This window comes from Electrona antarctica (genome assembly GCF_951216825.1).
Source record: "Electrona antarctica genome assembly, chromosome: 1".
NCBI classification, from domain to species: Eukaryota; Metazoa; Chordata; class Actinopteri; order Myctophiformes; family Myctophidae; genus Electrona; species Electrona antarctica.
The window spans coordinates 4,280,092-4,303,284 of record NC_136806.1 but is presented as its reverse complement, the minus strand read 5'-3'; the positions used below and the strand labels follow the sequence as shown (position 1 = coordinate 4,303,284).

Here is a 23,193-nt window from a genome sequence, read left to right as displayed (position 1 = left end):
ACAAGTGGGATGGGGGGACCCCGTCCCCCCCATCCCACTTGTCCCACACAAGCAATACTGGAGTACCGGGTTAGCAACTTACTACTTGAGTTGCTATTAAATGCCTTGATGTCATATTCAACCATAGGCCTATTGGCTATCATTTATAAACTCCTCTGATGTTTAAAATCATGCTTTATTTTTATTTTTATGCTATTTTTTAACATGCATGAAAACACATCTTGCAGGAAGAGACAATGAGAGAGCTTTACAACAGAAGGCCAACTATTAGGGGACTAACTATTAGGGCATTTGAACACTGATGCAATTGCCTGCCAGTCAATGTAGGACAGCTAGTGTCTCAATTTGTGGGACGCCTGAAACGTCTTGGAAATGAGGGACGAGGGACATCTGGTCACCCTGCTTCCATGATCAGATGTTAATTACTTATATATTGAAATTATTTATTCAGGAATACCCCATGAGATGCAGTATCTCGTTTTCGAGAGGCTCCCAACGGATACACTCTACACATACAAATTAATTTTACATTTTACACATTACAAAGTTTACTGACTTGTATCATGCACTACAGAACATCTGTACGGGGCCATCTTCATTGTTTGTTTCTCCAATCAATTCACTCAAGTTTCCACATTGATTTGCCACATCTGTGATTGTGATGTGATTAAATATACTATGCGTAATCTATGTTTTATGGTTAGATATGCGTCAGGGATTTTGATGGAACATATGTTCCTTATTTTACTTTCTGCCTTTTGGGGGCATAGTTTATCCATTTTTCCCTTGGTTAATACCTCCCTGTCTCCAGGGGGCGCTGTTTCTGGTTGTCTTGCCACTCCTGTGGCTTGCCACTATGTTACAGGAAGACTTCCCTTTTCACTGTAAACACCAAGAAATATCTTTTCTGAGTGTGTTGAATGATCCAAAGCCATCGGTCTGTTTCAAACCCTTTGAGTGGCAAAATATGTAAGTAGGCATATTATACAACATTGTGACAATGCATATTGGTACATATTGTGAGATATTTTCTACTGTTGCATGTTATATTTTGATGGAATTGCAGTCTGCAGTGGGGGTAGTTTAGGCTTTGAGGCCTAAACTACCTGTGGATGTTCATCTACTACAATATAACTACTTTACTAGTTAAGTACTTCCCCCATGCTTTCCTTTCCTCTTACAGTATGTATGCGTACAGGAGATACTTTGTTGTTGCCTGTCAGTTCAGGAGGCTCAGGAGGTAGAGCAGGTCGTCCAATGATCCATGGGTCGGCGGTTCGAATCCCGGCTCCTCTTGTCTACATGTCAAAGTGTCCTTGGGCAAGCCACTGAACCCCAAATTGCTCCCGATGTGCTGGTTGGTACCTTGCATGGCTTCCGCCGCAATCGGTGTATGAATGTATGGGTGAATGTAATGCACAATCTATGTAAAGCGCCTTGGATAAAGGCGCTATATAAATGCACCATTTACCATTTTAGCAAAAGGCCGATGCACACCTCAAGGCTAGTGACAGGTGCGTAGGGCAATAAAGCATACTTAAAAAGGTTATCTTTGAAAAACAAAGAAGGGTCCCGCACACTGTCAGAACACTTGCCAAAAAGGTTGCTCTTTATTCAACGTTTCGGTTTATTCGACCTTCATCAGGACAGACAAGCAGTCAGTTCACAATTGCGTGACATTAGTAACATGTTCTTTGTATTTCCTGTATTAATTGTGCCTTCTGTTTTCTGTATTTTGTGTTTCAGTTTTACACTTTTTTGTAATAAACCCACTCCTATGCAACATTCGCCTGTTCTTTGGAGGACATTATTCCAAGAGAGAGTTTAGCTGGCTGTGAAGCCCAATCCCCATTCACATTGGGTGTAGCAGCACAAATGTCATGTGACGTGCTGCATGCTAAAATGTATTGGTATGCAATTTATTGGTGCTACGGTATGCAATTTATTGATGCTATGCAAATTATTGGTGCGGGCGCTCAGATGGGTGAACCAATAGGATGCACCGCTGTGATCCCAGTGGCATCCAGCGCTCTAGACCAGGGTTTCTCAACCAATGGGTCGCGACCAGTGGTGTCATGGTGATTTTTGAGTGGTGCAACCACTCCCTTACGGAGCTGTGTGTGTGGCTGGCTGGGTCTGAGCACTATGTGTGTGGCTGTCTGGCTGGCTGGGTCTGAGCACTGTGTGTGTGGCTGGCTGGCTGGCTAGGTCTGAGCACGAAAACAGCATGTTTTTTTTTTTCTGGTACCACGGAACGCCACGCGCACGCACACGCACGCACGTGCACGTGTGTGCAACATGTGCGCATCGCGGCATGCACACAGAACAGCTGCATAGCCGAAGCCTATTGTAAAATAGTGTATGAGAGTTTTAGACACACAAACACAAAAGTAGACTTAAAATAGTCAGACAAACATCTTTACTGCACACTATAGCGAAACTGAAAAAGTTTGCTTTGGACGAATTAATCTGTTCTTTGATGGAGGAGGAGGCATTCTTCTTGTGCAGAACACCTCACAGCAGCAGTAGCTATACTATACTATATATAGCCTACTGGAGCCATAACCTACTGCTGTAAGTGTGCATGCTTACCGTATAGCCTACTGGAGCCATAACCTACTGCTGTAAGTGTGCATGCTTACCGTATAGCCTACTGGAGCCATAACCTACTGCTGTAAGTGTGCATGCTTACCGTATAGCTTACTGGAGCCATAACCTACTGCTGTAAGTGTGCATGCTTACCGTATAGCTTACTGGATCCATAACCTACTGCTGTAAGTGTGCATGCTTACCGTATAGCCTACTGGAGCCATAACCTACTGCTGTAAGTGTGCATGCTTACCGTATAGCCTACTGGAGCCATAGCCTACTGCTGTAAGTGTGCATGCTTACCGTATAGCCTACTGGAGCCATAGCCTACTGCTGTAAGTGTGCATGCTTACCGTATAGCCTACTGGAGCCATAGCCTACTGCTGTAAGTGTGCATGCTTACCGTATAGCCTACTGGAGCCATAACCTACTGCTGTAAGTGTGCATGCTTACCGTATAGCCTACTGGAGCCATAGCCTACTGCTGTAAGTGTGCATGCTTACCGTATAGCCTACTGGAGCCATAGCCTACTGCTGTAAGTGTGCATGCTTACCGTATTATAGGCTACGTGCACTCAGGTATAAACAGTTAAAGCTGTTGTTATGCAAAGTAGTAGCCTTTTGAATTCGGCACGGTCCTTGACACGGTGTGAAGATAGAGGGCGGCCTGCAGTACAATTTACAATTTAGGCATTTAGCAGACACTCTTAATCCAGAGCGATTTACATTAAGCAAGAACAAAGAATAAAAAAATCATAGCAATACATCAAATACATACAAAGTAGTTACGAGTCATACATAAGCTAAGGGTGTAACAGTGGATAATCTATATAATGAAACACTGCATACTATACAGTGCTATGTTTACATAAAATGCTATACGTCTACATAAACTGCTCTCTAAGTCTACATAAAAATGCTATCTAAGATACACAAGTTGAGCCTTTTCATAGGAGGTCGAGGCTAGGTCAAGTACCTACTACGGCAAGTGCTATGGGCTAAGATGGAATCTGAAGAGGTGTGTTTTCAGACTGCGGCGGAAGATTGGGAGCGGATCTGCAGTTCTGATTGCAATAGGAAGTGCATTCCATAGTTTTGGAGCCAGAAGGGGTGTAGCTGGCCTCAGTTCTGGTTATGCTGTAATATTTTATTTTGCTTATTTTTCTGAAAATGCATATTGTAAATTGTATTTTTGTTTTGGGCAACAAACTGTATATTTTGGTATTTGTATGCTGTATGTACAGTTGGAGGCCATCAATATTGTCCTTTTCTTTTTGCTGAGGTTTGCGTGATCTGCGCAAAAGGACAGTTAACCCATTTTGGGCGGGAACCCCTTTTGGTGTTTTAAACATTGTTATAATTTAGCTATTGAAAAATATCAGATCTACAAGCTTTTTTTCAAAAATAGCAGACCTACAAGCTCGTAGCGCGCCACTCGGTGGCGCGCTACGAGCTTGTAGGTCTGCTATTTTTGAAAAATCGTGAAAATATTTATTTCAGAAAACTGGAGGATTTAGAAGGATTTTTTGAAATGTTGAGGTCAGGCCTAAATGGGTCAAATGATAAGGGACAATATCGGTGGCACCCAACTGTATGTATGGTGAGGTAGTGCCATCTACTGTGCTCTGCATTTGTATGGTGTATGTATGGTGAGGTAGTGCCATCTACTGTGCTCTGCATTTGTATGGTGTATGTATGGTGAGGTAGTGCCATCTACTGTGCTCTGCATTTGTATGGTGTATGTATGGTGAGGTAGTGCCATCTACTGTGCTCTGCATTTGTGATCTGTTTCATGGGCAGTGGCAGGTTGAATTAGGCTCACCTAAGCAGCTAATCACCTCATTTCAATCACCTGTTGGGTTTGGGCAGAACAAACAGAGCAGAAGTGAAGAGAGAGGAGCTCTTTCATGGCAGAGAGTCTCCACAAAAGATAAGAAAGAAAATAATATAAACAAGAACTTAACTGAACTCCTAAGAGTCTGTGCAGAAGGCGCATACGGTATGTTCCCAGTTTTGTTTTGTGTCTGTAAAAGTGATATTGTCATTGTATCGTGTATTTGTTTGTGACATGTGGACATTTCATTGTGAGAATATGGACAATTCATGGACATTTAAATAGACAGCATGACTGACTGACAAGGGCATTCATAATTTAATGTGGTAATAATTCATTTTCGTTAAAAAATTCTTTGCAGTTTTTCACGTTGTCGCTTGGGATAAATAAAGAGCCCTCGTGATATCATTTGGGACGTTGTCTTATTTCTGCACCAGATGAAGATGGTTTAGGAGCAGTTACAAGGGGGAAGAGTTTGTGACGTGTGGAGCGTTGTCCCGGTGTTTTTAGCTTCCAGCTTCCCTGCGTCGGCTGATCTGAGCGCCCGGGAGGGTTTGTAGGGTGCGATCAGACTTGTTGGTGGCTTTGAATGCCAGCAACAGAGTGTTGTACTCTGTGCGGGCAGCGACTGGGAGCCAATGGAGGGAGCGGAGAAGGGGAGTGACCAATGGAGGGAGCGGAGAAGGGGAGTGACCAATGGAGGGAGCGGAGAAGGGGAGTGACCAATGGAGGGAGTGGAGAAGGGGAGTGACCAATGGAGGGAGCGGAGAAGGGGAGTGACCAATGGAGGGAGTGGAGAAGGGGAGTGACCAATGGAGGGAGCGGAGAAGGGGAGTGACCAAGGGAGGGAGCGGAGACAGGGAGTGACCAATGGAGGGAGCGGAGAAGGGGAGTGACCAATGGAGCGAGCGGAGAAGGGGAGTGACCAATGGAGCGAGCGGAGAAGGGGAGTGACCAATGGAGGGAGCGGAGAAGGGGAGTGACCAATGGAGGGAGTGGAGAAGGGGAGTGACCAATGGAGCGAGCGGAGAAGGGGAGTGACCAATGGAGGGAGTGGAGAAGGGGAGTGACCAATGGAGGGAGCGGAGAAGGGGAGTGACCAATGGAGGGAGCGGAGAAGGGGAGTGACCAATGGAGGGAGCGGAGAAGGGGAGTGACCAATGGAGGGAGCGGAGAAGGGGAGTGACCAATGGAGGGAGCGGAGCAGTGGGGGAGTGACATGTGAGAATTTTGGTTGTTTGAAGACTAAGCGAGCTGCGGCATTTTCCAGTAAACCTAGACCACTGGGTACTTTGTGCGTCTTGGAAAGCCTGGTGACGCGAGGTTGGTGCGTCTTGGAAAGTCTGGTGACGCGAGTTTGGTGCGTCTTGGAAAGTCTGGTGACGCGAGGTTGGTGTGTCTTGGATAGTCTGGTGACGCGAGGTTGGTGCGTCTTGGAAAGTCTGGTGACGCGAGGTTGGTGCGTCTTGGAAGGTCTGGTGACGCGAGGTTGGTGCGTCTTCTCTTGAATCTAGGGGGACGCGTTCTAGCGTGCCGTGCACGCACGTGCACCGTTCCGTCCCTGCGCGTGCACGTCAGACAATTACTGGTACCACAACGTGGTACTGCGTTCTACGAGCATGACACCACTTGTCGCGACCCCTCGGGGGGGGGGTGTCGCCAAATTATTTTGGGGGGTCCCCAAATTATTTTCAAAAAATAAAATAAATAAAATATATTTTTTTTGCAACTGAATGGCTGGAAAATGGAAATGAAGAGTTTACATAGTACACAATAGTACATGCATAAACTTTGCTTAATGATCTGGTTTCAGTATTCATATGTGGTTTCAGTATTCATGTATGATATATTTTCTCTATTAAGGTTATTTTTGCAGTCAGTATGTATTCGGAGTGGGGGCAGGGTGGGGGTGCCTCATAGAGAATATTTTTCTTCCAGTGAAAAAAAATCCCTTTCTGGCCAAAAAGTACCGTTTATACGTGTGGTGGGGGGCTCAGAGTACCGTTTATACGTGTGGTGGGGGGCTCAGAGTACCGTTTATACGTGTGGTGGGGGTCTCAGAGTGCTTCCACTAAGGAAAGTAGGCTTTCTAATGACACTTTGACACCTTTGTTTTGGTGAGTAGCAAAAACGTTCTTTTTATTTACGCTAAAGAGGAGAGGCTGGTCTGATCCCATGTGTGAGATTTAAAAGCGAAAGTCCCATATAAGGCTATGGACCAGAGCTAGTCTAGAGCAGAAAGCACGCTGGCTGGGCCAGGCTAGTGGAGCGGTAACCTCCGGTGGGCCAGGCTAGTGGAGCGGTAACCTCCGGTGGGCCAGGCTAGTGGAGCGGTAACCTCCGGTGGTTACTCACATTCTGTCTTCAAACACTGTATCTCTCTAATTGTTTCTGCTCATTAGGTCCCTTATCATTCAAGAAGAATTACAGTGATACCTTAAATCCTATTCATTCTCAAGACTGCAGTGCAGAGCTGAATGCACAAGTGAACCACAGAACATCTCTTTGTGCTTTCTAATTGTGGAAGCGGGCAGAGTCTTTGGGCCCTATTATGCATGTCTTAAGTACCAGGTCTTATTACTTAACTTAAGACCTGGAGGCGTGATCAATGCCATTTGGCTATTCTGAGTGGCCAAACAGCATTGACCACGCCTCCAGGTCTTAAGTTAAGTCATAAGACCTGGTACTTAAGACACGCATAATAGGGCCCTTTGAGTCTTTGAGTCTTTCCCCAACAGCTCCTATTAGGGCTGAAGAGTCTCACAGCTCAGGCAGAAAAGGCAAAAAGCCCCAACAAGGCTTGGGGGAGGTCACCCCAATCTTGTATTCCAATTTTAGAAAAGGTTATTTGACATTTTGGGGGGGGGGGGGGGGTGGGGGGGGACGACGACTTGAAGAGGTTTATTGCTTGTCCATATTTCCACTGGCATATTGTCCACTGTCACCTTGACATTTGCGTCACTGTGATTTTGACATTCTGGTTTCTATGCAGATTGTAGCATGCAGGGTCTGGAGTGGTTTGTAGTGGCAGCTCAGCGTGTGACTGTGAGACGTCACGGCAGGAATCCTGGGACGTCCTGCTGTGGAGAGGAGTAGCCATTAGAGTCCTGGGACGTCCTGCTGTGGAGAGGAGTAGCCATTAGAGTTGTTGGCGGTACCGTCCTGTCGATACCCAGTGGTCATCATCATCATTTTTCGACCGCGGTCGAGATCGTGGATTTCACAATAACACGCCAGACTTCCCCGGTCCTTCATTGCCATCCCCAGTTCCTGCCTACTGATGCATGTGTCCCTATAGCGATGACATCAGGGGAACGACAGTTTTCTACCTCTGGTCTGCTTTGAGGCAGGACTCCAGAGAAGAAGGAAAGATATAACCTCATTGTCAGCTCTGTAGCAGTGGCCGGCAAACTGTGCTCTTCTGGATCGGACTAGTGAAGAAACGCGGGGAAGGTTGCCGTATATTAGATTAGTCGATGGGTGGCTCTTCCAAGACAGATTTTGTGCTCTCATTAGAAGGCGGGTAGGTAGGTACCCAGTGGTGGAGAGGTGGAAAAGTTGCCGATGCTTCCCGAAACTTCCGGTGTCGGTATCAGCCTGAGTATGCCATTCTGATACCAAATCATTTATCACATTCACTGTAATCACAACATTATATTGTAATGTTTCAGTTGATGTTACTGTTTTATACTTATGGTCCCTGCACACTGCTGCATTTTTCTGATTTTTAGCAACGTTTTCCGCCGGTTTTCAGAAGATAAAAATAACATGTCCAGTCTGCAAGGACCTTTACTGTACTATTTACATTATTATTGTTCTATAACAGGGGTGCCCAAAAGGTAGATGGCGATCTACCAGTAGATCACATGACATGCTCCAAAAATATATAATATAATATAATAAAACATTTTTTGACATCTGCCACTTGAATTAAGATGACTTGATTGATTGACATAAAAAGGACCTGTCAGCTCAAACCCACAGAGCAATACATTGTTTTCAGGAGCGTTGCAGACAAACATTACAAAGTTAAAATATATATTAAAAACCTACCAATTCCATGTTGCCCTTCTATTTCCCATTCTAAGTGTGTTTGTCTTGTATCTAACACCTCAGGTAACTGTTTAAAATTATTTTCAGCAATGGGATAATATGTTTTAGGGTGGGTAGATCTTGTTGAGCTGGTCAGTTTAAAAGTTGTTCTCGAGTCAAAAAAGTGTGGGCACCCCCTGTTCTATAGTAACTTGTACTGTAGCTGCACTTTTTTTTATTTATTTTTATATTTTTTATCCCACGATTTTGCAACCCAGTTTTTTTCACCCAGTGCCAATTATCTAATGGGCGCTACACTTCCTCTGCCAACCTGGGGGGGCAGCGGACTGACCTCATGCCCCCTTCTATGCATGAGGAGTCCAAGCTGCTTCTTTTCACCTGACAGGGGGGAATTTCCCTGGCCGGACGTAGCGTGTGGAAGGAACACGTTATTCCGACCAGTTCCTTTCCCCTCCATCAGGCGCCCCGGCTGGCCAGGGGGAGGTAGTTTAGAGACCAAGATTACTGCATGTTTTTGTGAGGGTACCTAACCTAGGGGACACGGGGAGAACATGTGAGGGTACCTACCCTATAGGGGACACGGGGAGAACATGCAAACACCACACATAAAGGCCCTTTTGCCAACCCCACCTGTAACTGCACTTTTATTATGAATGGATTTTTGCAATACCACTAAATTCACACTTGTACATGGCAAAATCTTGTCCCTATTCTGGACATATCATGATCGGTGAACATTCAGCGTAAATAGTAATAGAAAATAAGTATTTGGCGCAGATGGCAGATTTACAAGCTCACTGAGCTTGTGAGGAGACTTGGTGTAGAGGAGGGAAGCAAGTAGTCTAGACCAGGAGTGTAAACATGGTGTTCGGTTATTTGGCGATGTTGTGCCCGGGCTCCGACCAGCCCATGCAGTAGGCAGAGTTAAAGTGACTAACACGCACAGTGAACTAAATGCTCCAATGATAGCTTATATTTGATGAACTCAAACGTGCATTTTATAGGGTTTTTATTAATTCATATTAATTATAAACACTTACAATCATACATTCACACGTTCTCTTCACACTTCCCCCCAACACAAGATGAATACAGTATCCCGGCCTGGATTACAGGTCCTATTGGTCTGTGGTTCTATCCTGACTCTGTCGGTAGGAATTCTAGCTATCATTTGAACACTCTAAGACTCCCAGATCATGGTACAGCTTAGCTTGTCATTGTTGACTCTCAGACTTAGTTCAGTGACACATTAATGGTACATTAAGTGGTACATTAATGGTACATTAAGTGGTTTTAAATCTACCTTAGCATTCAGTCAATAGAGAAAAGAAACATAAATGACATTTGGTTACAATCTAAACATCATATTACTTCAATTATGAATACTGTACTATCACATATTTATAGCATATAATATATAGCAAATACATACCGCTGGTCTCTGCCTAGACAGACATGTATCACGTTCGATGGTATTGGTGAATCTGATTACACTTTGTGCCATACAGAATAGTCAATGCAGCCTTCTGACTGATCCCACCTCCATACTAACACTTTCAGCCAATCAGATGCCACTGACCATCCTGCCTGCACCTCTGAGCCACAGCAGCCAGCTCCCTGCCTGCACCGCTGACCTTAGCTGTTAGACTATCACATATTTATTATTTAGGCTTTTTACCAACCCAATATATAATAGGTTATTAGAACACATTTAAACAATTGAAGAGGAATTAAAGATTGGTTACTTCAATATTGTATGTTCTAGCTGAGTTGACTTCCCCTGTAAAAGGAGTCAATAATGGCCTGTCTTACAACAGGAGAAGGCCGTAAAACCCCCGAAAACCACCGGTCTGTTTGTAGAATGGAATGTGGGGACCTGAGCTCTCCCACTCTAGAGGAGCTGCTTAATCTCCAATCAATCTGACCCAATATATAATTTCTCATTATGAGTACAAATCTCGCACACCCATAAATAACCAAACACCCCTCACGTCAGTGATGAAAATTGATCTGGATATTCATTTTTCATAAACTGAAAGATTATTTTTGATATTAATTTTTTTTTCGGAAATATTATTTTTTGATATTTGGGCGCATGCCATTTTTAGTAATTTCGGAACCTGTTAAATAATACTGGATCCACATACTGAAGTTATAACATTATACAACTTTGAAAAACACATTAAATAAACACAACCCATTAACTGCATAAATCAATAAAACAATGAAAATAATAAAAGGTTTACATGCGTCGATATCGTGGACATTTTTTGTAATTATCCCAACGCACCCTTAAGTATTAAATTCAGTTACAGTTAATCAAACTTATGTATACTTGTAATAATGTGATACAGTGCATCTCCACTTTTGTAGGAGAGATGCTGTTTCATGTCAGTTAGGGGTCACCTAACTGACATGAACCTTTGGTCACCTCTGTCCGTTTAATTTTATGGCTGTTTGCCCGGACAAAGCTTCAGACTTATCTAAACAACCCCCTTGTTTTGAGGAAGAAGACAGTTTATTTTCCACACAAGACTGGTTCCTTATCTTAAGAAACATTCCTCCCGTGCTCCCCCACCTCTGCAAACGACTCTTTGGTTGCAGAATGGGCCCAGTTGGTTAACAAAGTTTAAACAATGCAGTTTATTACCCCTGGTTGTTTCCTAACCAATCATGATCACAAACTTGCCTTAGTATTTTGTCACCGTGTTAGGAACCTCAAATTGTGATTTTAACAAAATAATCGATTTTGCATCTCAACAACTTGGTGTCATTTGTCTTTTTTGGATTTTTTACTTTGACTTTAAACCCAATTGAAAATTGCAAATCCTTGCAATATTTAACCACATTATGTGTCTTTCACACATGCAGTCTTTGTGCTCGTGTCTGTGTGTTAGTTTGTGCGTGCGCGCACACGCGCTCACGCACAAAACCCACTTGCACTTTGAGAGACAGTGTTCCCCCCTCCCAATCGAAGGAAACTTAATCATTTTACCAGCATTCTTTTTTACCTTTGTCCATAAGGACTTAATTGGCACAAATTAAATCCACCTATCTGCTACTCGTTGTCTAGTACAGATATAATGAACCCACATACATCATCACATTTATACGCACAGATCAGACACACATCTCGTGTGTGAGTGTGTGTGTGTGTGCGTGCGTGTGTGTGTGTGTGTGTGTGTGTGTGTGTGTGTGCTGTTTGTGTGACATCTTGGTTGTCACTGAAGCCCCAAATGTTCCCTGCTGTAGGAACAAAATGGGTAGAGAAGCATTTCACATGCTACTCTTTCTGACCCAGTTCTGATCTCGCTGGCATGAAAGCGTTCTTCCATGGTCTCGTTCCTTTTTCAGGATCAATCAGAAAAGGCGTTATTGTGGCCTTGTTCTTATCAAAGCAATTTCTGCCCAACAGATGCGTCGGCAGATGTGTCGTTTCATAACCACACCCAAATTTCAAGACCGGACCGGTCTCTGGCTCGCCTGGACCCCTCACGGGACCCCTCACGAAAGTCACCCCAGGGTGCTTGGTGTGTGTGTCATGCACCTCCCCCACCGCCTCTTGAACGCATAGACTTATGATGGCAATGCCACCAATCACGCTCGGCGTTTCTGTGGTAATGAGGATCGATGACTCGTCGGCCTTGCCCACGACGTTTGCGGGCATGGCTCTGATGATGAACGGTGAGGCGTAGACAGCCTCCAGTTTCTCTGGAAGGTTGCTCACCTCTTCCGCCCCTGTTGACAGCTGCCCTGCTGCTGCTGTCGGTTCTGCTTGTCCTGTGTTGTTCACAGGTGCGACGTCTGCCGCTCGTTGGTTTCCCACTTCGATGTTCGGCCATTCCTCCTCTGTCGAAGGCTGCGGAACTGTGTGGTTCTCGTCGGTTCCCTCAGCTCTGCCCGTAGCCGCTCTTGGCCTGCTACGGTGCTGACTGAGGGCTTGTCCTGTCGTGGGTTCGTTGCCCACGGTAGAGGGCTCTGGCTTCCCTGCATGGATACTGCAGGCACCAGGCTCCTCCGTTGTGACAGGCTCCATCTGCTCCCAGCCTGGATGGCTGGTAGCTGACCCGTCTCTTCGCCCTGGCACCGTGTCCTCTCCTCGCCCCTCTGGGGTGGTCGACTCGGTCCCCGCTGGCACGGTAGGCTGGATGTCACATCCGTCTCCCCACGGCGCTGCTTCTTCTGCGGGCTTTGGTATGCCCCTCTCCTTTGGGGCTCCTTTGTTCCTGCTTCCTGCAGGAAACTCACAGAGGCCTATATGGTGGCACCCTGCTGTGACAATGACACCTCTGGCTACCCTGCCGTTCTCCTGACAGATAGCAGCCCTGATTACACGGTATCTTTCTCTGTTGTACTGTTTAATATATAAATTCAGTAATTCATTTTCTATGTGTGCGAGTCTATCTTCGTTTTGTTCCTGAAGGATCATCTCGTAATCTGACGACGCGTCTATCACATCGTCCATCGCCCTGTCCAGCTCAGCAAAACTTTCAGTTATCTCACTGAATGAACCCTTGTCAATACAAAGATCCACCCTATAGGTTGTACTATCAAACATAGCTTGAGCCTGTGAGCTCTGTATCTTTAGCTCGTTTAAAGAAGCCATTTTTCCACCCCCTCTGTCCCTCCCCTTAACAAACAGTACAGGAACTAATTTGACTGGGTTAGTGGTTTAGTCGACTTCACAAATCATTCATTCACTCAAGTAAATGGTTAGTTTTTTTTTTGCCCAGCTTTAATTAGCGGACTCTGACACAACAAATGTGCCTATTATTTGTACTCAGAGAAGCCCATACTTCCCTGTTAATACCTTCACCAAATAAACCTTTTTTATATTATATAGATTATATATAATATAAGTATATAGATTTATATTGGCCGTGGGCGGTCAAACTCTATAGCCTTCCGTAAACCTGGATCACAGGTTTTGCTAGATGCGTCACGCAACAGTTATTATAGACACGCCCTTCCTTTATGCGCACTTCAAAGCACGCTTTCAGCGTTAAACATTATTGACTTGTAAGATTATTACATCGCCTTTAACGCTGAGTTTAAAACCCTATTTTGTTCTAAACATTTATCATTCATTAGCATCGTGGATCACACGGAATACTCGGTGGATTACACCGCTATTAATTACGACTATGGTAGATTATACCGCCGCAGTAATTACCAGTCCCCCTGTCACTCCAGTGACACATTGGGACATTTGCATGACAGTGGGAAAGAGGAATTTCCCCCCCCCTCACATGCACTAAACTGCTGTTCTTGGTGCTGCCTCAGCACCCAGCAGGAAAAGTACAAAAGCACCTCTCTTGGTTTAAACGACCGGTGTCTTATCCGGTCTCAATTAAACTTTATGTTTGGTTACAAATATTCTTAAATAATCAGTTTCCTAAACTGACCGTTGATTAGAACTCTGCCTTATCGAACAATGACTCCCAAACTATTGTTAAACCCGCAGTCACTTTTGTGGCTTACGGTTTTAACAGCTGTCTCCACATGGACCCATACCCACATGAAAACAGTTTAACGGTGTCGCTTAGTTTAGTAGCACAAATCAAAACGGCATGCCGTCACGGCAGCATTTATAGTTTGATTTAATCCTGTGGATACTAACGACTGCGGCATCGCATTCACATGCGCTGCTATCAACGCACGGCTTGAATTTCAGTTGAATAACGTCACACCAGACAATAATAACCACACTTGTGGTTATTAGTGTGGCACGATTCAACTCTGTGTGCTGGTCCCAACACACGGTAATTTATTTTTGTTACAATTGTGGTCACTTTAGTGACTATACACCGATCTACGCTGTTTAATTTAACAGCACGGCAACCGAATAAATTCAAACCGTCTCAGTTGAACTATATTCTGAATTAAACAACTTTAAATTGCAGATCCCTTTAGTGACTGCTATTTAAAGCCCTTTACAACGCGGTAGCAATTTAAACTGTAATATGTCAAACGGTTTCGGTTCAGACTATATTATATCTTAAATATGCCCGGGCGCGTGTTGCTGCTGCACGCTGATCCCAGCGTACGGGACTTTCTTTCTGTTCAAACTAGGCACTTTAGTGGCTCTATGGTTTAAACAGTTCGCACGGCGGCGAATTAACTTTCGCTCGGCGGCGAATTACTGTGCACTGATCCCAATGCACAGTACAACTGCCTTTAAATTGTGGCCACTTTAGTGACCACTAATTTAAAGTTCTTTAAACGCGGTAGCGATTGAAACCATAATATGTCCAAACGGTCTCAGTTTAGGCTATATTATGCTTCCAAACCGCCCGGCCGTGATCTAAGCTGTGCGCTGAGCGCACGGTACAGATCTTGTTTCAAGTCAAGTCACGTCAGTGACACGCTATGAATTAAACTGTGCGCACGGCCACGCAACGAATCAAACTATTCGCTCCGCGATTTAAACTCCGTACATTAGGCCCTTTAGTGGCCGTACGATTTAAAACTGTGCACTCTAGTAGCACAGCGCTTTAAACTGGTATATGTGACTAAATTTGACTGAGGGACTGCCATTGGATTTTTTTGAATTTTCGTTTTTTTATGTCATATGAAAGCAGGGAATCAGCTTCAAATTTACATATTGGTTGTTCAGTTTGGCCCACCAGTTTTGGAGATATGGCTTATAGAGTAATGTCTTGCAGAAAACAGCGAGTTGAGAAAACAGGCTTGAAAGGTTCACTTCTGTGGTCTCTAACATTACACCTAGCTACATGTTTAAGCATTTATTTCATATTTACATGTCGATTTCAGCTCTGACACTTATTTCAGACATGCTCTAGTATGTGAAGAGTCTGCCTGTGCTATTAACTCATTTTGAAAAAAAAGTTTTTCTCCTCTGGTGAAAAGCTGGAATGTGCGCGATGGCAGGCTCTCAGTCAAATCTGGTCACATATGGTGAACTGTTTAAAGCTAGTCGCTGCACGCAGCGATTTGAAACTAGTAATATGTCTAGATTTTAGGCTATATTACGCTTCAAACCCCCAGCAACGATTTAAAACTGTGCGCTGATGCGCACGGTACAAATCTTGTTTTAAGACAAGTCACGTCAGTGACGCACTACGATTTAAAACTGTTCGGTTATTTGGCGATGTTGTGCCCGGGCTCCGACCAGCCCATGCAGTAGGCAGAGTTAAAGTGACTAACACGCACAGTGAACTAAATGCTCCAATGATAGCTTATATTTGATGAACTCAAACGTGCATTTTATAGGGTTTTTATTAATTCATATTAATTATAAACACTTACAATCATACATTCACACGTTCTCTTCACATTTCCACAACACAAGATGAATACAGTATCCCGGCCTGGATTACAGGTCCTATTGGTCTGTGGTTCTATCCTAACTCTGTCGGTAGGAATTCTAGCTATCATTTGAACACTCTAAGACTCCCAGATCATGGTACAGCTTAGCTTGTCATTGTTGACTCTCAGACTTAGTTCAGTGACACATTAATGGTACATTAAGTGGTACATTAATGGTACATTAAGTGGTTTTAAATCTACCTTAGCATTCAGTCAATGGAGAAAAGAAACATAAATGACATTTGGTTACAATCTAAACATCATATTACTTCAATTATGAATACTGTACTATCACATATTTATAGCATATAGTATATAGCAAATACATACCGCTGGTCTCTGCCTAGACAGACATGTATCACGTTCGATGGTATTGGTGAATCTGATTACACTTTGTGCCATACAGAATAGTCAATGCAGCCTTCTGACTGATCCCACCTCCATACTAACACTTTCAGCCAATCAGATGCCACTGACCATCCTGCCTGCACCTCTGAGCCACAGCAGCCAGCTCCCTGCCTGCACCGCTGACCTTAGCTGTTAGACTATCACATATTTATTATTTAGGCTTTTTACCAACCCAATATATAATAGGTTATTAGAACACATTTAAACAATTGAAGAGGAATTAAAGATTGGTTACTTCAATATTGTATGTTCTAGCTGAGTTGACTTCCCCTGTAAAAGGAGTCAATAATGGCCTGTCTTACAACAGGAGAAGGCCGTAAAACCCCCGAAAACCACCGGTCTGTTTGTAGAATGGAATGTGGGGACCTGAGCTCTCCCACTCTAGAGGAGCTGCTTAATCTCCAATCAATCTGACCCAATATATAATTTCTCATTATGAGTACAAATCTCGCACACCCATAAATAACCAAACACATGGAGTTGACCTTTAACCTAACGTGCTCCAACATGTTAAACAAACAAAGCTAGTGCCGTCATACGATGACGTATACAGGTGTGCCCACTCTTTATGATGACGTATACAGGGGTGCCCACTCTTCACGATGACGTATACAGGGGTGCCCACTCTTTACGATGACGTATACAGGGGTGCCCACTATTTACGATGACGTATACAGAGGTGCCCACTCTTTATGATGACGTATACAGGGGTGCCCACTCTTCACGATGACGTATACAGGGGTGCCCACTCTTTACGATGACGTATACAGGGGTGCCCACTCTTTACGATGACGTATACAGGGGTGCCCACTCTTTATGATGACGTATACAGGGGTGCCCACTCTTTATGATGACGTATACAGGGGTGCCCACTATTTACGATGACGTATACAGAGGTGCCCACTCTTTACGATGACGTATACAGGGGTGCCCACTCTTTACGATGACGTATACAGGGGTGCCCACTCTTTATGATGACGTATACAGGGGTGCCCACTCTTTATGATGACGTATACAGAGGTGCCCACTCTTTATGATGACGTATACAGGGGTGCCCACTCTTTATGATGACGTATACAGAGGTGCCCACTCTTTATGATGACGTATACAGGGGTGCCCACTCTTTATGATGACGTATACAGGGGTGCCCACTCTTTATGATGACGTATACAGGGGTGCCCACTCTTCACGATGACGTATACAGGGGTGCCCACTCTTCACGATGACGTATACAGGGGTGCCCACTCTTCACGATGACGTATACAGGGGTGCCCACTCTTCACGATGACGTATACAGGGGTGCCCACTCTTCACGATGACGTATACAGGGGTGCCCACTCTTTACGATGACGTATACAGAGGTGCCCACTCTTTATGATGACGTATACAGGGGTGCCCACTCTTTATGATGACGTATACAGGGGTGCCCACTCTTTATGATGACGTATACAGAGGTGCCCACTCTTTATGATGACGTATACAGGGGTGCCCACTCTTTACGATGACGTATACAGGGGTGCCCACTCTTTATGATGACGTATACAGGGGTGCCCACTCTTTATGATGACGTATACAGGGGTGCCCACTCTTTATGATGACGTATACAGGGGTGCCCACTCTTTATGATGACGTATACAGGGGTGCCCACTCTTTATGATGACGTATACAGGGGTGCCCACTCTTTATGATGACGTATACAGGGGTGCCCACTCTTTATGATGACGTATACAGGGGTGCCCACTCTTTATGATGACGTATACAGAGGTGCCCACTCTTTACGATGACGTATACAGGGGTGCCCACTCTTTATGATGACGTATACAGAGGTGCCCACTCTTTACGATGACGTATACAGGGGTGCCCACTCTTTATGATGACGTATACAGAGGTGCCCACTCTTTATGATGACGTATACAGAGGTGCCCACTCTTTATGATGACGTATACAGGGGTGCCCACTCTTTATGATGACGTATACAGAGGTGCCCACTCTTTATGATGACGTATACAGGGGTGCCCACTCTTTATGATGACGTATACAGGGGTGCCCACTCTTTATGATGACGTATACAGGGGTGCCCACTCTTTACGATGACGTATACAGAGGTGCCCACTCTTTATGATGACGTATACAGAGGTGCCCACTCTTTATGATGACGTATACAGGGGTGCCCACTCTTTATGATGACGTATACAGGGGTGCCCACTCTTTATGATGACGTATACAGGGGTGCCCACTCTTTACGATGACGTATACAGAGGTGCCCACTCTTTATGATGACGTATACAGGGGTGCCCACTCTTTATGATGACGTATACAGAGGTGCCCACTCTTTATGATGACGTATACAGGGGTGCCCACTCTTTATGATGACGTATACAGGGGTGCCCACTCTTTATGATGACGTATACAGGGGTGCCCACTCTTTATGATGACGTATACAGGGGTGCCCACTCTTTATGATGACGTATACAGGGGTGCCCACTCTTTACGATGACGTATACAGAGGTGCCCACTCTTTATGATGACGTATACAGGGGTGCCCACTCTTTACGATGACGTATACAGGGGTGCCCACTCTTTATGATGACGTATACAGAGGTGCCCACTCTTTATGATGACGTATACAGGGGTGCCCACTCTTTATGATGACGTATACAGGGGTGCCCACTCTTTATGATGACGTATACAGGGGTGCCCACTCTTTATGATGACGTATACAGGGGTGCCCACTCTTTATGATGACGTATACAGGGGTGCCCACTCTTTACGATGACGTATACAGGGGTGCCCACTCTTTATGATGACGTATACAGAGGTGCCCACTCTTTACGATGACGTATACAGGGGTGCCCACTCTTTATGATGACGTATACAGGGGTGCCCACTCTTTATGATGACGTATACAGAGGTGCCCACTCTTTACGATGACGTATACAGGGGTGCCCACTCTTTGCGATGACGTATACAGGGGTGCCCACTCTTTACGATGACGTATACAGGGGTGCCCACTCTTTATGATGACGTATACAGAGGTGCCCACTCTTTACGATGACGTATACAGGGGTGCCCACTCTTTACGATGACGTATACAGGGGTGCCCACTCTTTACGATGACGTATACAGAGGTGCCCACTCTTTATGATGACGTATACAGGGGTGCCCACTCTTTATGATGACGTATACAGGGGTGCCCACTCTTTACGATGACGTATACAGGGGTGCCCACTCTGTTGGAGTGGTGTAAACCACTCCAACAACTGGCTTTGTTAGTTTACGTGTCCACGTGTCCACGTGTTTGTTCGTACCAAAACAATTAGCATGGTTGCTATGGTCACTCAGTTCACACGGGTGTGATTTCATTACGTCAGCCATTACGTCAGACCACAGCTGATCAGGCTATATAATACCTTACACACTCAGTTCACACGGGTGTGATTTTTTGACATGATAGCTACTTTCAAAATGACCAGCTCAACAAGATCTACTCACTGAAAACATTATAATACCATTGCTGAAAATGGCTTTTGAATAGCGCAGCGCTGGCATTACATTTAAGACAAATGCACTTGGAATGGGAAAGGGGAGAAATGGAATAGGTATTTTTTTTTGTATTTCATTTGTAATCTACCGACATTTGTGCGCAGCAACACTCTTGAAAACAAAGTATTGCATTGTGGGTTTGAGCTGACAGGCACTTTTTTATGTCAGTCAATCAATCAAGTCAACTTAATTGAAGTGGCAGATGCCAAAAAATGTTTTTATATTTAAATTAAATATTCTTGTCATGTGATCTACCTGCACATCCTTTGTGATCTACTGGTAGATTGCGATCTACCTTTTGGGCACCTTTGACGTATAGGATAAGTCTGTTAAAACAGTACACAGCATAAAACCATGGCTACATGCACGACACTGACACACACACTCACCCTCTTTCCTACATTTGGCTAACTTTCTTCCCTGTATGGAATCTATTAAGGACATCATGTTATCAGAACGAAAACGAGGCCTGGCCGCTGGTGTCACATGACCTGGTTGTGTCATCTACGTAATATCGCTACCCTCATTCATGTCAGGTGTCACGGTCACCTCTCTAATCCATCTCAGATGTTTGCACGCACGCACGCACGCACGCACGCACGCACGCACGCACGCACGCACGCACGCACGCACGCACGCACATGACCTGATGAAGATCAAATAGATCGAAACGTTGTCAGAATTCTCAATAAAGAACGTCTTTCTTGTACCTGTGGTGTGTGGGCTCCATCCAATATCTACTGAAGTTTCTTTAGCCCAGCACCCAGCCTGTCGATATGCGTATTCTACGTCCGCTCTACACACACACACACACACACACACACACACACACACACACACACGCACACACACAAACGGCCAGCCGGATATTCTCCTCACGGCCTGTTTTGACCGGTGCTCATCCTCTACACGTTTAGTTTAGTTATGTTTAGTTATAACTAGCTCTTACCCGTTGTGAAATACTCGCATTTTGAATTCACTAATAAATTCATTATTAATTTATAAGTTGTTAAATTGGAAAAAGGGCTTCGTTAAGACCTCCATATTATTATGGTCAATGCCTGTGTGAAAAGTGGGAGCGATTGGTGCAGGCGGTGAGGAGATACAGCAGTTACAGTGACATTCATTCAGACAGACATTGGCTTAATTATAGTATTATGGTATGATGATGAGGATAATACTAACCGCTGGTCTTTCTGTCCTCCGTGCAGGGAGGGATGATAGCCCTGCTGCTCTCCATCCTGTGCCTGGTGCTCATCCTCTACACTAGGAGGCGCTGGTGCAAGCGGCGCCGCGTCCCCCAGCCCCAGAAGAGCGCCAGCGCCGAGGCGGCCAACGAGATCCACTACATCCCGTCGGTGCTGATGGGCGGCCAGGCCCGCGAGAGCCTGAGGAACTCCCGCGGACAGGGACACAACTCCAGCGGCACGCTCAGCATCCGCGAGACGCCCATCTTGGACGGGTAGGCAGGTGGTGGGGGTTTACTTTTCGAGGAGGCGCTACTAGCCCCTCCTATATTCAGCTATAGGAGGCGCTACTAGCCCCTCCTATATTCAGCTAAAGGGGGCGCTGCTAGCCCCTCCTATATTCAGCTATAGGAGGCGCTACTAGCCCCTCCTATATTCAGCTAAAGGGGGCGCTACTAGCCCCTCCTATATTCAGCTATAGTGGGCGCTGCTAGCCCCTCCTATATTCAGCTATAGTGGGCGCTACTAGCCCCATCCTATATTCAGCTATAGGGGGCGCTACTAGCCCCTCCTATATTCAGCTATAGGAGGCGCTGCTAGCCCCTCCTATATTCAGCTATAGTGGGCGCTACTAGCCCCATCCTATATTCAGCTATAGTGGGCGCTGCTAGCCCCTCCTATATTCAGCTATAGTGGGCGCTACTAGCCCCATCCTATATTCAGCTATAGGGGGCGCTACTAGCCCCTCCTATATTCAGCTATAGGAGGCGCTGCTAGCCCCTCCTATATTCAGCTATAGGAGGCGCTGCTAGCCCCTCCTATATTCAGCTATAGGAGGCGCTACTAGCCCCTCCTATATTCAGCTATAGTGTAGAGTAAATTATCGTCTTACACAGACATTAAATTCCCATTGACAATGAATGGAGAATTTACATCATGTGGACGAGCAAATCGGCTATTTTTGTCCTACACAAAGTGAATAAATTAAATTAAATTCCCAGTGTGATTCTTCGGTATTTTTACTTGACTGGAGTATTTCCAATTTCCGGTACTTTTACTTCTACTCCCACTACATCTCAGAGGCAAATATCATACTTTTACTCTACGCTAAATTCATTTGAAAACTTACATTACCCACTATGGATTTAGTTTTTACGTCCGGATACCCCCCGCCGTCCAGGACATCCCCCCGCCGTCCAGGACACCCCCCGCCGTCCAGGACACCCCCCGCCGTCCAGGACAGGCTTCAGACGTGCCTCCTCAGCAGACTTAACCCATTTAGGCATGACGTCGATATTTAAAAATAGGAACCCGTTGCGACCGCATGGTGTTATAGGAACCCGTGTTATAGGAACCCGTTGCGACCGCATGGTGTTATAGGAACCCGTGTTATAGGAACCCGTTGCGACTGCATGGTGTTATAGGAACCGGTGTTATAGGAACCCGTTGCGACCGCATGGTGTTATATGAACCGGTGTTATAGGAACCCGTTGCGACCGCATGGTGTTATAGGAACCCGTTGCGACCGCATGGTGTTATAGGAACCCGTGTTATAGGAACCCGTTGCGACCGCATGGTGTTATAGGAACCGGTGTTATAGGAACCCGTTGCGACCGCATGGTGTTATAGGAACCCGTTGCGACCGCATGGTGTTATAGGAACCCGTGTTATAGGAACCCGTTGCGACCGCATGGTGTTATAGGAACCGGTGTTATAGGAACCCGTTGCGACCGCATGGTGTTATATGAACCGGTGTTATAGGAACCCGTTGCGACCGCATGGTGTTATAGGAACCGGTGTTATAGGAACCCGTTGCGACCGCGTGGTGTTATAGGAACCGGTGTTATAGGAACCCGTTGCGACCGTGTGGTGTTATAGGAACCCGTTGCGACCGCATGGTGTTATAGGAACCGGTGTTATAGGAACCCGTTGCGACCGCGTGGTGTTATAGGAACCGGTGTTATAGGAACCCGTTGGGACCGCATGGTGTTATAGGAACCCGTTGGGACCGCGTGGTGTTATAGGAACCCGTTGGGACCGCATGGTGTTATAGGAACCCGTTGCGACCACATGGTGTTATAGGAACCCGTTGCGACCGCATGGTGTTATAGGAACCCGTTGCGACCGCATGGTGTTATAGGAACCCGTTGCGACCGCATGGTGTTATAGGAACCGGTGTTATAGGAACCCGTTACGACCGCATGGTGTTATAGGAACCCGTTGCGACCCCATGGTGTTATAGGAACCGGTT

At 45.4% G+C, this 23,193-nt stretch overlaps 1 protein-coding gene across 1 annotated transcript in view; it reads left to right on the top strand.

Moving 5' to 3' along the window:
• Positions 1-23,193, top strand: part of astn1 (astrotactin 1) — a gene marked incomplete at its 3' end in the record, with an annotated part of 1,033,675 nt that overhangs the window by 146,039 nt on the left and 864,443 nt on the right. The window contains exon 3 of the mRNA XM_079507194.1: positions 20,967-21,217. Coding sequence (XP_079363320.1) covers positions 20,967-21,217 — 251 coding nt within the window. The remainder of the gene's footprint in view (positions 1-20,966; positions 21,218-23,193) is intronic.